General features: G+C 37.0%; 1 protein-coding gene and 1 non-coding gene across 2 annotated transcripts; both read left to right on the top strand.

The window, feature by feature from the left end:
* The first annotated feature begins 3,216 nt into the window (after nt 1-3,216).
* On the top strand, nt 3,217-4,165 carry LOC122072214 (small polypeptide DEVIL 10-like). The gene has a single exon (XM_042636786.1). The coding sequence runs from the start codon at nt 3,309-3,311 to the stop codon at nt 3,519-3,521; it is 213 nt and encodes a 70-aa protein (XP_042492720.1). The 5' UTR covers nt 3,217-3,308; the 3' UTR covers nt 3,522-4,165.
* A 10,406-nt stretch (nt 4,166-14,571) lies between these two features.
* On the top strand, nt 14,572-14,767 carry LOC122072396. Its single transcript, XR_006138414.1, has one exon. It is a non-coding gene; the product is annotated as a U2 spliceosomal RNA (small nuclear RNA).
* The last annotated feature ends 328 nt before the right edge of the window (nt 14,768-15,095 follow it).

Consider the following 15,095-nt stretch of genomic DNA (forward strand, 5'->3'; position numbering starts at 1 on the left):
AAAAAAAAAAAAAAAAAAAAAAAGGAATTAAGGAAGGTAAGAAGAATGAATCACCTAACTCAAAACTCTTGAAGAGTAGAGATTTGGAGCATGCTAGGTTTATGTTTGGAGGAGCTGATCAATTTTGCACAACAACAAAGGACTTGCCGAAGAGGGAGCCTATTTCTCTAGTTCTCTCTAAAGGACTCTTAATAGGGATTGAAAGCATTTCTTAGATCTTCTAAAACACATAAGGTGCTTCTTATTTATGGCTTAGGTTGTTACCCACATTCAAGATGGTGTTCTTCATCCAAACTCTTAGAGATCTCTCTGATCCTAAGGGGATTTAGGCTAAGAAATGGAAGTAAACTCCATTGACTAGCCTACATCGGGGTGACAAAATGAAACTTCTATAATGGTGAAAGAAACACTCATACATCAAAAGTCATTATTACTGCCCCTATTTGTTAGAGGTCCAAAATACCTTTCATTGTTTCCTATCATCCTACAATAATGACGGCTATCAATTAAGGAATTCCTCCTCTTTTATGGCTTGAGGAATACACGATTCTCAGGAAATATTCATTAATTCTTTAAGTTATGGCTTAAAGAGTAATTTTTCCTTGTAACCTCTGGGACTCACTAACTTGGATTGGGTGGGTGACCAGATGACCTTATTCTCAAACCCTTATTTTTTGGGTTTGCATGTACCATCTCAACTAATGTAATCATGATTTTTTTTTTTGGGGGGGTAAGAAAAACCATTCTATTGAAAGGGGTAAGAGAAGTACAATGCATCCTGATTACAAACACTGAGGAGCCAAGGAGTAGATAAGGCCAACTATCTTACTTGCCACATACAGGCCGTCTAGCTAGGGTATTGATGACACGATTAGCCTTCCTAAAAATACTTAGAAAGGATCAACTTGAAAAGTGAGCTACGAGAGACCGAATATCCTCCAAAATATTTGAGATGGCAATGGGAAGAGCCAGGTCAGGACTCAAGATTACACAAGTGGGATATCACTATAACATTATTGATTCCAAAATAAGGTGAGGGGGGGGGTGGGGAAATCACTTGGCAGCTGAAGACCTAGGACCACAACCAATGAGGACATAGTGTACACAGCCATTGTAGATGTAACACCCTTATCGATCAATGTTGTCCTTCGTGCTCCATGCCTGAGAGACGTAGACGCATGCTATTTTATTATTTTCCATGCTTTGAATTTACTTGATTTTTTTTAACTAAAAACTAAACATTCCTACTTACCCAATAGGAAGGGGTTCTCCAAATTGACATTATTTTTCATATTTTATTTGAAACAAAAGAAAATTAAAATCAAATTTCTTTTACCAAGATCTCTTTTTTTTTTTGGTAAAGAATTATACTACTTGTTCTAAAATTAATTTGTTGTTTTGATATAATTGGGAAAAAAGAAAAATATTCTTTCAACCTTTGAGTAGCACCTTTGTGTCTATCTCTATTCATTCCTTATATGAAATGACCTCGTTGTCCTCCTATGTACGAAATCGTTTTATCGTTCCTCATTGGTGCGTTGTCCTATGTCTCTTGTTCAAAGAATCCTCTCATAAAAAAATATTAATTATAAAATTTAGTGTTCATTATACTCCCCCTCAACCTAACAAATACACAATAAAATTCAGCCATCAAAGAATAAAAAGAGATTAATTTATTGTGCTTCTTTGTTATTTTAATCCCTCATAGTAGTGTTTTTTTTTTTGGCAAATGGGAGGCAATTGGATTATATAATGAACCCGGTTCATTGCCCTGGTGGAGATATTTGAAAATGAAGCAGTCCCATTTTTTTTAGATAAGATTGGGCCGACTGGCCACCCAAACCGGATAGTGTTTGCGTGATGTGGCTGGTGACGTGTGCGAAACTCTATAGCCATCACAAGAAAGCATAGGCAGCCATGAAGTGGCATTTTCTCACGAGATAAATAAAGTTCTTATTTCTGGCCCCTTGAATCCCGCATTGGTTGCTGTGGGCCATTCATTAGGCATTATTATAGGATAGAATATGGAATAAATATATTTTATCGTGAGAATTTAAATAGTGCGAGAAGACGAATGAGTTTCGAGAAGGTCGGCGCCAACAGGAAAACGTGGGAGTAGAGTAAGGAGATAGGGAGGTCGCGTGGCTTTGCTTGACTATCTAGCGTCTAGAGAGGATGGGTAGCTTTTAACGCAGACGACACTAGGACTTCCATCACTCATTGTTATACTATTAAACCTTAGAAGACAGTAAATACAAAGAGAATCTTCAGAAACAAAATTTGAACAAAATTTGTTCTTTTCTTAATTGACCAAAATAACCTTCACATTTTTTATTCTGTAATTTTTTTTTATTTTATGAAAAAAATTGTGGATACGCATATTTAGGGGTGTCAATCGATTTGTTTGGATTGATTTTGGTTTAATTTCATTGATTTCGATGTGAGAATGAATGAAATCAAAACATGATTCAATAAGGATGCATCAATTTTGGTTCAATTTTGATTATTATTGACTTACTATTAGTTTGGTTTTGGTTCACCATGTGAATATAAGAGAAAATATACTACCCCAGTGGTGACCTCTTGCAGCCAAACATAAGGTAGTAAAATGATTATCCCATCCTTCTCTATTGGATGTTTCAGTATGCACTTTCATTGATTCCCATATGGGCGATGATCCTCTGCCGTGGGTGCGGTCGTGTGACGAGCATTGGACAGTCAAGATGATATCGGCACACTTTTCGATACTATGCCGACCATCGAATCCTCGCCGCTCCACCAGACCCGCGGTAGAGGATTTTTTTCCCTCCCATATTAACACATCCCTCGTGACTAAATAACGTTATCTCTATTATAAACATATTATGAATATAAAAGTTTTTTTATTATCACATTATATTAATTTTAATCAATTTTTTAAGTTGGATTCGATGTCTTATCAATTTTGATATTATCTAATTTAATTTCAATCTCAATCCAAAACATGATCCTATAAGCTTATATTGATTTTGTTTCGTCAGTTTGCTAGGGTTTGACCCTCCTATATCCCAACTCTTTAGCAATTAACCTTAGAATTAAGAAAAGGGAGGGCAATTTTGTCATTTAAGAAAGAATTCTCTTTCATGGAAGGAGACATCGTCTGTCGAAGTGGGACCACTTTGTTCAAGTTCATTGAGCTTATATTAACCAAACTCATTCTCAAGAGTTGATGGCTGAGGGTTTCTGATCGCCGAGTGTTCGCACCTCACTATCCTTTCTTCTTCTAGTTGTGAAGAAAGAAAGAGAAAGAAATTTCAATTTCTTTCCATATGGCTACGAACATCGCTTACAGATACAGCCCAGCATCTTCTTCGAGTTCAACTTCTTCGCAGACTCGGCGTAAGAGTAATTGCCGCAGGAAAACGAGCTTCAGGAAGAGATGTCTAACGATGGCGAAGCAACAAAAAACCAGAGTTTATATCCTCCGACGTTGCGTATGTATGCTCCTGTGTTGGCATGCTCATTCTGTCTCCGATGATTGATCATCACCAATCATCATCATCATCTATTTCTCTGTTACTCAGGACTCAATTATTTCTTCTCCAATCCATCTCAACGAACATCTCCCGATGAAGATCAGTACTCAAGTTATCAATCCATCAAGCGAGGAGCTTCGAATTCAAATAGATCAATCGAGAATTTTTCAATTCCATTCCGAAGACGAAATTATTGAGCTAAAAGCTTAATTTAAATTCTATCAAGTGGTATCAAAGCGTGAGATTGTTGCAAGGCCCGGCGTTGCAGGCCAAACCAAGTATTGAAATTTAACTGATCAATTCACATTACTACTCTCCAATAGACAGCTGGGCCCACACTCAACATGTGGCATCAATACCAAAGGCACTAAGTGGCAACGGTACGTGTGAAATTTGGTCAAGGTTTAGCTGCTGGCTCTACCAACCGGAACCCTGGACAAGAAGAAAGAAGTGGAAGAAGTGCTTAGAATTTGATCACGGAAGCGACTAAGCTTGATTAGTGTTCGAAATGTCTAGAGAGAGAGAGAGAATGGTTGTATTGAGTATTGGTCATTGTCTATTGATTAGGTTACAAACTATAAAGAAGAAGATAAGGTGGTCCATGTATATATCTCACCAAAACTTCCAATTGCACCATACATTCATCACCATATATTCTTTTTCTTATATCACTTTGTGGAAAGCAACTTAATCTATTCCCATGTGAAACGTGTGGGTGTCGGCCCCACACGCTTCCCTGCAACGACCGTCGCAGTCTGTCTCATCTGTGTGTCCAATAAATTAAAAGGACTAGCGTATGGGTTTTAGTCTTAACTGCTCCTCTAAAAAGAGCTGATCTAGTTGATTGACTTCTTCATCATCCGTAGGCAACCAATATCAGTGTTGCTAAACCATGCCTAGAGAGAGCTAACGGACCCACCTCCTTTAAGGGTTAAGATTTTGGTGAATGAGAACTGTGAAGGAAGTCGAAGAGGATCACTAATTCATTTTTTCTTCTTTCTTCTCTGTTCAAGTCGGTAAGGTAACAATTGGCAAATTAAATAGGTGTTGTGAACGTACGGCTGGGGCGCCGTCAAGTTTGAATGGGATTTGTCCGTTTGTGATTTGTAACACTGTACATGGACAACGGTTGATTATGGCTCAGCGGCAAATAGAGTCTTCTAAGTTTCAGTTCTTTTTCCCTACTCATGCTTTTCAACAACAAAAACGAAGATTGCTATGATGCAGATTCTCCTCTCAAATTCCACTCATGGAGTTCACGTTTTCTTTTCTCAATAAAACTTAGGTATTCCTATTTAATGATTTGATTTCTCACGTCTTCATTGGTGAAAAATTGCATTCTCACGTCATAATGATTCCTCTCCCAAAAATAAATGACATGAAATGGTAATGTTCCCTAGAAGGTAGTGTGGTCATGGCCATGTGGTCATGTGTTTGTCAATGTAGGGGCCAAATAGGAGTGTGAGCAAAAGCATCATTTTTGTCTTCCATAGAGGGATATCATTTTACCCCCTCTATATGTGGAGATAGTGGGAAAAACATCCTCTACAATGAAGTGCAATGAGACATTGTGTTGACGATATTGTGTTGTCAACACGTGGCCAAAAGATGATCAATGGCTGAGATGTAAAGCCCGAAATTGGGACTTCTTGACCCGTTTTGAAACGGGTTAATTTCTGATAATCTCCGGAAAACCAAGGTTTACTAATTTCCTTCCCCAATCGAAAGGAGAATCAGTTCAAAGTTGTGAGCGAACACAACAGTCGCTCCCTCATTCAGCCAGAAGCTGCAGCCACCCCTTCTCTCTCTCTCCATCTTCTTGTGTTGCCTCTCTCCTTCTTCTTGCTTCTTCCCTTTTCCATTTTCTTCCCGTATTAGTTTGAAGTTGCGACAGAACACAACAGCCACTCCCTCGTTCAGCCAGAAGCTTCGGCCACTCCTTCCTCTCTCCATCTTTCCCTCTCCATCTTCTTTTGTCGCCTCTCTCCATCTTCCTGCTCCTTTACTTTTCCCTTTTCTTCCTTCTACTTTCCGCAATCAACACTGATTTCGAGAAGGTAATGAGTTTTCTATCAGACGAGGTAGTGATCTCATTTGTTTTCAGTTTGAGATTTGGTTGAATAACTGCTTAAGGCTATGCACATAAATTGTGACTATGCATGTATTACAGTAAGTTATTTGATTTTGTATGATTCTAATTTTGAGGAAAACCTAATTCCTACTATATTACAGCAAGTTATTTGATTTTGTATGATTCAATTCTCCTGTCGATTTGAGAAGGAATCAGCAAACCTAGGTTTTCTGTTTGGGTTATCATAAATTAGCTCATTTCAAACTGGTCGAGATGTCCCAGGTTTTGTGCTTTACATCTTAGCTGTTAGTCGTCTTTTGGCGAGTGATGATTGTCTGTCGCAGGTGCGGTGAGCATCAGACGGCCAAAACGATATCGACATGTACCCCAATGTCGTTCTGGCCATCGGATGCTCGCCTCATCCGCGGAAGAGGATATTTTCACTCTTTTGGCCAAGTGTCGATAGTACACATCTCTCTTGGAATATCCAGGTAATAGGTAGAAGCATAAACTGAAACATTCTGAAGCTGCAAAGATTCACTGTAGAGGATGTTTTCACTCTTTTGGCCACGTGTTGATATTACACTCTCATTGCCCTTAACCACAAGTCCTCTTCGTTGTAGATGATGTTTTTTCAGATATGGGCAACACTATCTTTTAGGCTTTTTTTTTCATATAAAATTGGGGAGAAGGATTTCCATAATTAATTTTGTTTTGTAGATTCCTTGACACGTTTCTTCACAAACCATTGCGATACACCTTAAATGAAAAAAAAAAAAAAAAAAAAAAAAAAAAAGACCTCCATGCCCATTGGTGTGAAAATACACACGTAGGAAACCCTCTGATCCCCATAAAATAGTATAGGGGTCCATTTTCCTTCACAAACGTTGGAGAGAGAATCTTTTCAACAATGAGATTTTATACTTTAATTGAACTCAAGAATGATATGAGCGAGAGTTAATGATGAGATTCACTATTCTAAAAGTTTAATTATATTGTCAAATCATCGTAATTGAAATGATCCTCTTTCACCATGGGTGACAAAAAAAACTTTTGCCACAGGTATATTGTTAGGGTAAAATGAACACATTATATCATGTATTTACAAGTCTACCCCTATATAATCCTTTTTTTTTCCTTAATCTTAGCTGAGTAGGAAAAGAAACGAGCAAAGGCTCTTATAATTCATGGAAGCTAGTCATCAACTGCTTGATTGGTCTACTGAAACAGTGAGAATAAGATTTCAACAATATATAAATAAGGAGAAAGAATGTAGCCAGATTGCCTAGCATTTGTGAGCACCTATCTGTGTCTATTTCTCTTCTCCCTCATATGAAATGAAATTTATGCCCCTTGTTGTAGGCGGAGAGAGATAGATATAGGGAGACGCGGACGTATACCATGCAGTTGGATAAAGAACTCAATCCTCTAAAAATGTTACAAGTGTGAATATATATATTTTATGGAAGAGTGGATCATCTAACTGTGCATGCTCAAAATCAGGTACGTAGTAGAATAATAAGATGACGGTAAATTGATTGGAATGTACTTTGAGCTTCATCAATTAAAAAGTTAATATCAGAACAAGAGAAAACACCTTGTTAATCGAATAAGATTTCTATTTAGTCTATATATCCAAGGTCCCTATTCACATATCAAGTTTCAAGTCAAATAGAGTTAGGACAAATAGTGTTTAAAGTTATGAAAATCTTGGATTACGAATGAAAGGGTGTCAACACATGAATATGCCTAAAATATAAAAAGGAGGATGTCAATGGTTGGGCATATGATTGAATTTTTTTATTTTTTTATTTTTATGCAATACCACATTAGAGTTAGCAGAGAGGCCATTAAGCTACAGTTATTAGTTATTACTAACTACTAACCTACTGCTACTGTATTTCAAGAAAGTGGAGAGTAAGAAGATTGTACCAAGGTCCTTTCATAGAAGATTGTACCAAGATCCTTTCATGGACTTACGTTAGAGCCCAACTGGCTAGCTGCTTACCACTGAGTTAGAAGCATATCCCCAATCTGAGTTTAAAATTTGATATGTTCACAATCACCACATCACCCAACTGTGTGACATAAATAAATGAATTATCCAAAGTCTTTTAGATCACGTCCACCAAAACTTTTGCCAAAAGAGGGAGAAGGAAGGAAAATTATTTGACGCTCAATGGGGGAAAAAAAAAGGTTTTGTGGTTTCAAACATTGGGCCTTGTTAGCACATAATAGCCATCATATTTGTTGGACTCAATTAAGCAAGCAGAGCCAAGCTTAGCCCTAGACCATGATCGAGCTACTTGAGGTGAGAAGACGAATCCTAATTCCTAGATAGCCCACTATTGCATTCCTAATTCTTTTAATTATTATTTGGGAAAAAGGACTCTGTCTGGGAGGGGTTGTGCCCTAACACAGAAGGAGGTGTAAAATGATCACGCCTCCCCTCATGAAAGGTCGAAATGCTCACCATATTGATATTTTAAGTTGCACTCCCATTGGCTCTCATGCTGGTGCAGGAGCCATTCTTCCGGACATAGAACTCTTCCCCTATTCATTTGCCATGTAAACATTAATGATGTCTAGGCTGACCTAGTGATGGGCTACAAATCCGTCATAAAGGGATAGCACATATTGTGCATCACAACTATACTGGGCTAGAACAAGCCCATGCTAATATTAACTTTTTCAGGGCCCAATAACCGTCGTCCAAGGATTTTTTTTTTTTGAAAAATAGAAGACCATTTTGCTTACAATCAAATCTGATTCGGCTGAGATTTTAATAAGAAAGCTATGGTTACATCTCACCAGGCTACTATCACAATTTTTTCTTTAAACTATTGAAATCATACGAATTATTCTATCATAAGTTACTCTAATAGGATCAAATTACGATCAACTTGATCTCCTAAGATACTTCTTCCAAGTGCAGGATGCCAGGTAGTGGATTTTTCTTATCAATTGGAAAGTCCTCCCTTCACCACCCCGTGGGGATGGTTTATAGGGTTCATAACTACCCTTTTTACTACAGAAGGCTTGCCAAGCTGATCTCCTCAAAGACTTCATATCAACAGGAAGGTTGGCAGCTCAATGTCGGTTGGTCGCCACTTGGTTCAATTTTCATTCTTCACTCACAATCAATATGAACCAGAAGCTTCATTTTTAACTCCCCGAAATTCTTCATAGTCACTCTGTTATGCCTCACAACCCATCAATAGGCTGCTGCATGTAGTGTGTTTAAAGCTTATAAACTTATGTGAAAATATCTAGCTGTATTTCTTGATCCACAGTTAGTGTAATTCAACTGCACGATAGGGGAAGTGTCCCCATCGTGGAATGAGTCCCAGTCTAAGTGAATTAGGAGAAGTTAGTTTCCTAGTCTAAGTAAGTTCCTTTTTATGATCATCGTTAGCAAAAATGAGAATGGCAAAAAAAGGAAAACGGACGGTATGGGTTTTAAATAGTAAAATTTTTTGAACGATACGGTAAAAAAAAGGGTAAAAAAAACAGACGGTACGGGTTTTAAACGTGTAGATTTAAAAAAACGAGACAAAAAAAGGGTATTATACTCGTATAAATTAAGGACTTATTACATGTATACTTGCATCTAATGTTCAAAATAACTATAGTATTCAACACTGATATATATATATCATGTCTTAGTGTGTATGACATATAATTGAATATCACCCACTACCAATTCTAAATTCATACACCACAAATGTCCAAGTTTTATTGAGCAATGTGGCTTGGCTATGATGTTGTTCATTGTTTTCAACATAGTCAACACACTCTTGGAGTAATGTATGTTCAATTTGAGTTAATAGTTATCACTTTAGAAATATTTTTCAGCAAATGCATCAGTTTGTATCTTAATTTCGGGATCCATACATTGATATTGAGTTGAAGGTCATATCATCAGAAATATAGGCCATTGAGTCAGCTTCAAGTCGGCGAAAGAATCAGGTGGATCAGAGTTCGGGAGAGAGAGATATGGTTAATTAAGTAGACATTATGTTCAACAAGTTAAGTCTTAAGAAAAAACACCAAAAAAGGGGAATGTGTTTAAACGCGTTTTAAACGTGTTTATAACAGAAATGCTTGCCGTTTGATGTTTTTCTAAGTATCTTTGAGAAGCATACGGGAAAACGTGTTTTAAACGGTAAAAAACGAGAACGTATTTAAAATAGAGTTTTAAATGTGTTTTTGATAACAGTGGTTATGATTAGGCTTTAAAGTCCTACTCATATGTCTTTAGAGTCATACTCAAAGTATGTAATTATTTCATAATTAATATAAAGAAAGTGGCTAGCAGTAATCGAACAATCAATCGCACAAGCCTTACTCCCTAATTCCTCTGTCTTTCTCTTCTTTCCTCTTCTTTGATTCTGGTTCTCAAATCTCTACATGTTTCAATCACTTGCTACCCATTTGAGGAACCATGCCAGTAGGGATAGTACTATGAAGACTGAAGTAGGTTAATCACTCTACTTGATTATTATTTGAGTGTTCAACCCAAAAACTTAAGTTATTATGTGTAAAGGCCTAACTAGTATATGAAAATATCCAAGGCTTCCAAATTTTCCAACGTGATCATATTATTCCCACGACTTCACTAATGGGTTGCACGTATTACCCATTTTTGAGGGACGTATGAAGGTATATTATAAACACACAGTACGCCTTACAATTCTAATACCACATTACAATTTATCAACCCAAAAGCTTATGCTATTAGGTGACAAAACTCAACTGATATATGATGAAAATATCAAAAGTTTAAGATTAGTTTTCCAACCTAAAATTATTCCCGACAACTACATGCACACAGCAAATTAATAATAACATAGAAACTATATCTCAAAAATTGCATCTTACATGTGACATGTTGGATGAGGTTGAAATTTTGTAAACTATTGAGTCTAAAGATATCTCAAATATCAAATTTCAAATTTAATAGAGTTGGTTAATTCGCAAAATAAAGCATTGAAAAATCCAAAACTACTGAATGGCAAGAACAAAATTTTCTTTTGCTAATGCGTGGGATGATATATGTCATGGACAATTCAGATCATACCCTTGTGATCAAATGGTTAGAATTGCTATATCACCCTTCCATGTACCATAACTACTTGTGAAATTCATATATTCAATGGTGGATGAATTGTTGGAAAGTTATCCGAGAGAGAGAGAGAGAGTTGAGTCAACACACTTATAACCTGGGTACAAAGCATTGGACGATGAGGTTATTGAGATACTTGAAGGGCACAATGAGTTATGGCCTACACTATTATAGCAGCCTGGCTGTACTAGATGGGTGTTGTGATGTCAATTGGATTTTTTATACGAAAAAATCATCGGCTGCTAGTTTTTATGCATTCACAAAAGGCTGGTGGAGTAGTTTTTTAGAAATTGGTTGAACAAACCTGTGCTATAAGTTCGACCATGGAAGCATAGTTTGTGGCTTTAGAAATGCTGACACTTTAGACATGGATTTGTAGTGCTCTATTACCTCTCTTTTATCTCAGCAATTAAGGATAACTAAAGGTTACCCTTTAGAATGACTCCACTTGGCGTGATCTTCTCTGTTAGATTTTAATCTCCATTCTTAGCTCATCTATAAGACAAGCTATGGCTGAAACTATAATTGCACTACACTCAGCATAAGAGAAAGAGTTGATGAGAGAAAAAAAGAGTCTTTTATTTCTTCAGGCTTGGGATCCAACCATTGGAGTGGTTGCATTCAATAGAGATCATTTTTTTATCTTTTGGAATGTTTTTGGGGCAGATATTTGAGTTGTTTTCCTTTTGTTGGCCGAATGTGATGTACAAGATGGTCATATTATTAGTATTTTGTCTAGGTAATACAGGAATGTGATGGACAAATTACCAAATAGGATTTTTGGAATTTTGATTCGATGTGTTCACAATGGCCAAAGTTTAACAGAAATGAATCTACTAGTTAATGCATGGAGAGTTTACATACTGATATCAGTCCACCAACTCCAGATTTTGTTAACTCACTGTCCCTGATTCTGTTTGGATGCATATGTTATTCATTTAGTTTATCTTCTACTTTCCTTTATTGAATTGTTTGGGTCTTGATGAATTGGGAGAGAGTCAATTTTTCATGTAGAAAATGCATTGAGGTTAGGCTCTTTGTGGTGGATAGTGAAACCAATTCTGCTCAATTTTAAGTAATTTTAATTGAATCAAAATGAAGTGAGAATATACAATGGAAGCATTTTAATTAGCCAGTAAAAAACTTAGAATCACTTGATAATGAATTTCTAGTGTATAGTCCATATAGAGGTTTGTAGGATCAGCAGTATGTTTCTCATGTAATCCTTAGACAAATTCCCCATCTTGTGGCCAAATGGACAAATATTTGCACCATAACACCATAATCTTCTTTTCTTGTGGCCAAATAAACAGCCACAACATCATATTCTGCTTGGGTACTTATTTTCTCAAAACCAGTGTATCAAACATTCGAGTAAGTGCCTGAAGAAGTTATTTTCTTCCTTCTAACTTAGCCAAGTTGAATTTCCAAACCTTTGATTGTACTAGTGACTTTAACTTGATAAAACTCTTGGTGTACAAAGTCTTGTATTCTGTTACAGTTTAATCTAAAGAGTACTGGTGCAAGCCCCCAACACAACGACGGTCCCATTTACCAGTAAGCAGGCTGTGGAGGTTGCAAGGGGGTAAGAGGCCCCTACATAGCGCCCCTGCTCGAATTTTTATTTGGGATCGTTTACTGGGGGAAATTTTGTACTTTCTGGTATTAGGGTTTTTCATTATATATTTGTAGCGAAGTTTATTTTCTCTGTAAGCAATTTTGAGAGGTGTGAGGACAAGCGTTGTAACCCTATTCTCCATTGGTAGTGAAGTAGGATCTCATCTCACTAATGTAGGAAATCTTTTCAAACCTCATAAATCTATGTGCATTGCTTGTTCTTATTTCTCTATTACTTTTTACGTCGTTTTTAGGGTTGTGTTTCTACAAGAACCTCTAGCTAAGCAGTAGGTGAACAGTGTACTAATGTAGAGTCAGTACCCAACTAGACTGTAGGCACCAACTCTACAGTAGGATCACTAGGAGACAATATCAGTAGGTTACAATAATGGAATAGGCAGCAGAACTTATAACCTAGTACACTCTCAATATGATGAGCACTTCCGTCTATATGAATTATTCAATTAGAACTACTGTATTTTATCTTGTTTTTACTCATTGTTTTCTCATTTTGTTACTGAATTGGGTGGAGAAAAACAAAAATGCTATTTGGGCTGACGGGTCAGTTCCTGTGAATTTTGTTAGTGACAACTCCATGTATCTCTTAATTATCTGAATTTTATTAATATTAAGGATCAAACAAGCTACTGTTCCAGAAAATGATCTATTTGTAAATATTCGAATTTTTTTTTATTTTATTATGCTTATTTCTACAGAATGCTTTCGATGTTACTGGTACGTAATCATGTATTATCTTAGCAGAGTTTTGCATGAACCTGGTTAATGTAAGATCAGAATGTTGTCTCTGGCAATGTTGCCAATGCAATCACTGTGTTTTTCTTGGTAATACTTCAATTACTTGTTGCTACTTTATGGCTCCATGTCAGGCTATGTGCCTCCTAGGAGAGTAAAAAAACTGAGTGCTATTAGAAGTTGTTCTCCAGTGGATGAATCTGTTGGTTGTTCCCTGCATTTTTGAAATTGAAAGAAGAAGAATTACATCCAAATAGCCAGAGGGTGAGTGCAATTGGATATATCCTCTGGGACTGAAAAAATGGAGTATGAAGAAGGATTAGTTTGTACTGTAATAGCGAAGCTGGATCTCTTTCGATGGAGAGAGTCTTGGAAGGGTTCTTCTACTTGGGTTTGCAGTAGTTCTTCATTTCTTGATTTGGCTAGGCCAAACTCAAAGGGCTCGGCTCGATGTTCTTTTGGTAATGTATGGTAGAGCCATTTGGAGAGGGGAAAGTTCTATCAGTAAATGCTGTTGTCCAATGCAAGGATCTGTGTATTTATCATCTTGTACCTGATGCAAGGAGACTAATGTTTTGCAGGACTGGTAAACCTATTCAAAATGTGATTGATAGATTCATGTTTTGAGTGCCACACTAGCATCAACACTCTTTTTTAGAGCTACTCTTTGACAGAGTTGACCATATTTTAATTCATGTACTTACATTTTCTGAACCTTTCTGTTATCATTGTTTTCTGTTTTCTTAGGACCTTTTAGATCATATTTTTTTTGGTGAAACCTTTTAGATCATATAACGATCATGCATAAGGGCTTATTTTATGATCCACATTTTAAAAAAAAAAAAAGCTTTTCTTTTTTCAGATTTTTGCTTTCCCAATATTCTTGCTTTTATTCTCAGTTTAAAAGTGGACAGTAGAGAAGTGACTAGGCCTCAATAGAAATTAATGATGTCTATAACTGTTACGATCCATACCACTCGTATGGGGTTGATCCCAGAATGGTTTTAAAAGAAAATTGATGTGGGTTGATATGGTCTTGGGTTCCCTCACCTTGTAAGCTGGTTAATGGGGTTGAGTTCTTTTAAGTCTCCGTATTAATAGCTAGACGTAAAAGGGGGGGGGGGGTGAAGTCCAATCTTTCAAGTAGGCATGGATGAGAGTAGCTACCTGATCTAATCAATGGACTCATTAAGGAGACTTGATTTATTGATAATATTCCCTGCCATGATCGCTGAGAAGATGAGTAATTAGTTTCAGCCTGTCAATAATTTTGCAATGCCAACCATTCTATGAGGAAGTAATGATGAATTCAGAGAGTAAGTTAATGATACAGAGAAACAAACATAGAGAACAAACCATGTTTTGGGTTTGAGCATTAGAGAATGCATAAACAGGGGAAATGGGTACTGTTTTAATCCCACATCGGCCAGAGAGACAGAGGGATGGCAAGAGAGCGCTTATAAAACGAAAACAGAGGCGTAGGACAAAGCATACCTTTCTCGGCCTTTTGGCTAAGATCAAGTGTAGTATCTGTTCTTATCAGTTTAATATCTGATACTTGGGTCATCGACCCACATGATATTAAATTAGTTTTTTTAGGGAGAGGGCCCACTACGGTGGCTTGCTGCCGGGGACTTCGAGCGTCGCCCATGCGTTGCACTACTGCACGGGCCTGGCGCGCCCCACCAATACAAGTTTTAAATTTCTCCAGTGGATGAGTTATCATTCACCTGCGAAGAGGATGGCTATTGGAGTTTAGTTTTGGGACCGATTGTTAAGTGGGACAGTATTGGTTGATTTCCCATCTAGTTCACAAACAAAAGCCCAATGAGAAGCCAACTCGAACCGGAACTGCTAGGGTTCATTTAACATGCTTATATAGAAAAAAATCATCCCGGTCATACGGCCCCTCTGCCCTCGTTAATCAAACAAAATGAAATTAATGAAACATAAAATTAAGTAAAAAAAAAAAAAGGTTGCATATTTAGATCTACCTTTGTATAACTTTTTCTCC

The sequence above is a fragment of the Macadamia integrifolia genome, chromosome 2 (assembly GCF_013358625.1).
Source record: "Macadamia integrifolia cultivar HAES 741 chromosome 2, SCU_Mint_v3, whole genome shotgun sequence".
Lineage (NCBI taxonomy): Eukaryota > Viridiplantae > Streptophyta > Magnoliopsida > Proteales > Proteaceae > Macadamia > Macadamia integrifolia.

What these genes read in the sequence shown, in the direction of transcription:
- LOC122072214 (XM_042636786.1), top strand. Translation starts at nt 3,309, where the DNA reads ATGGCTACGAACATCGCTTACAGATACAGCCCAGCATCTTCTTCGAGT.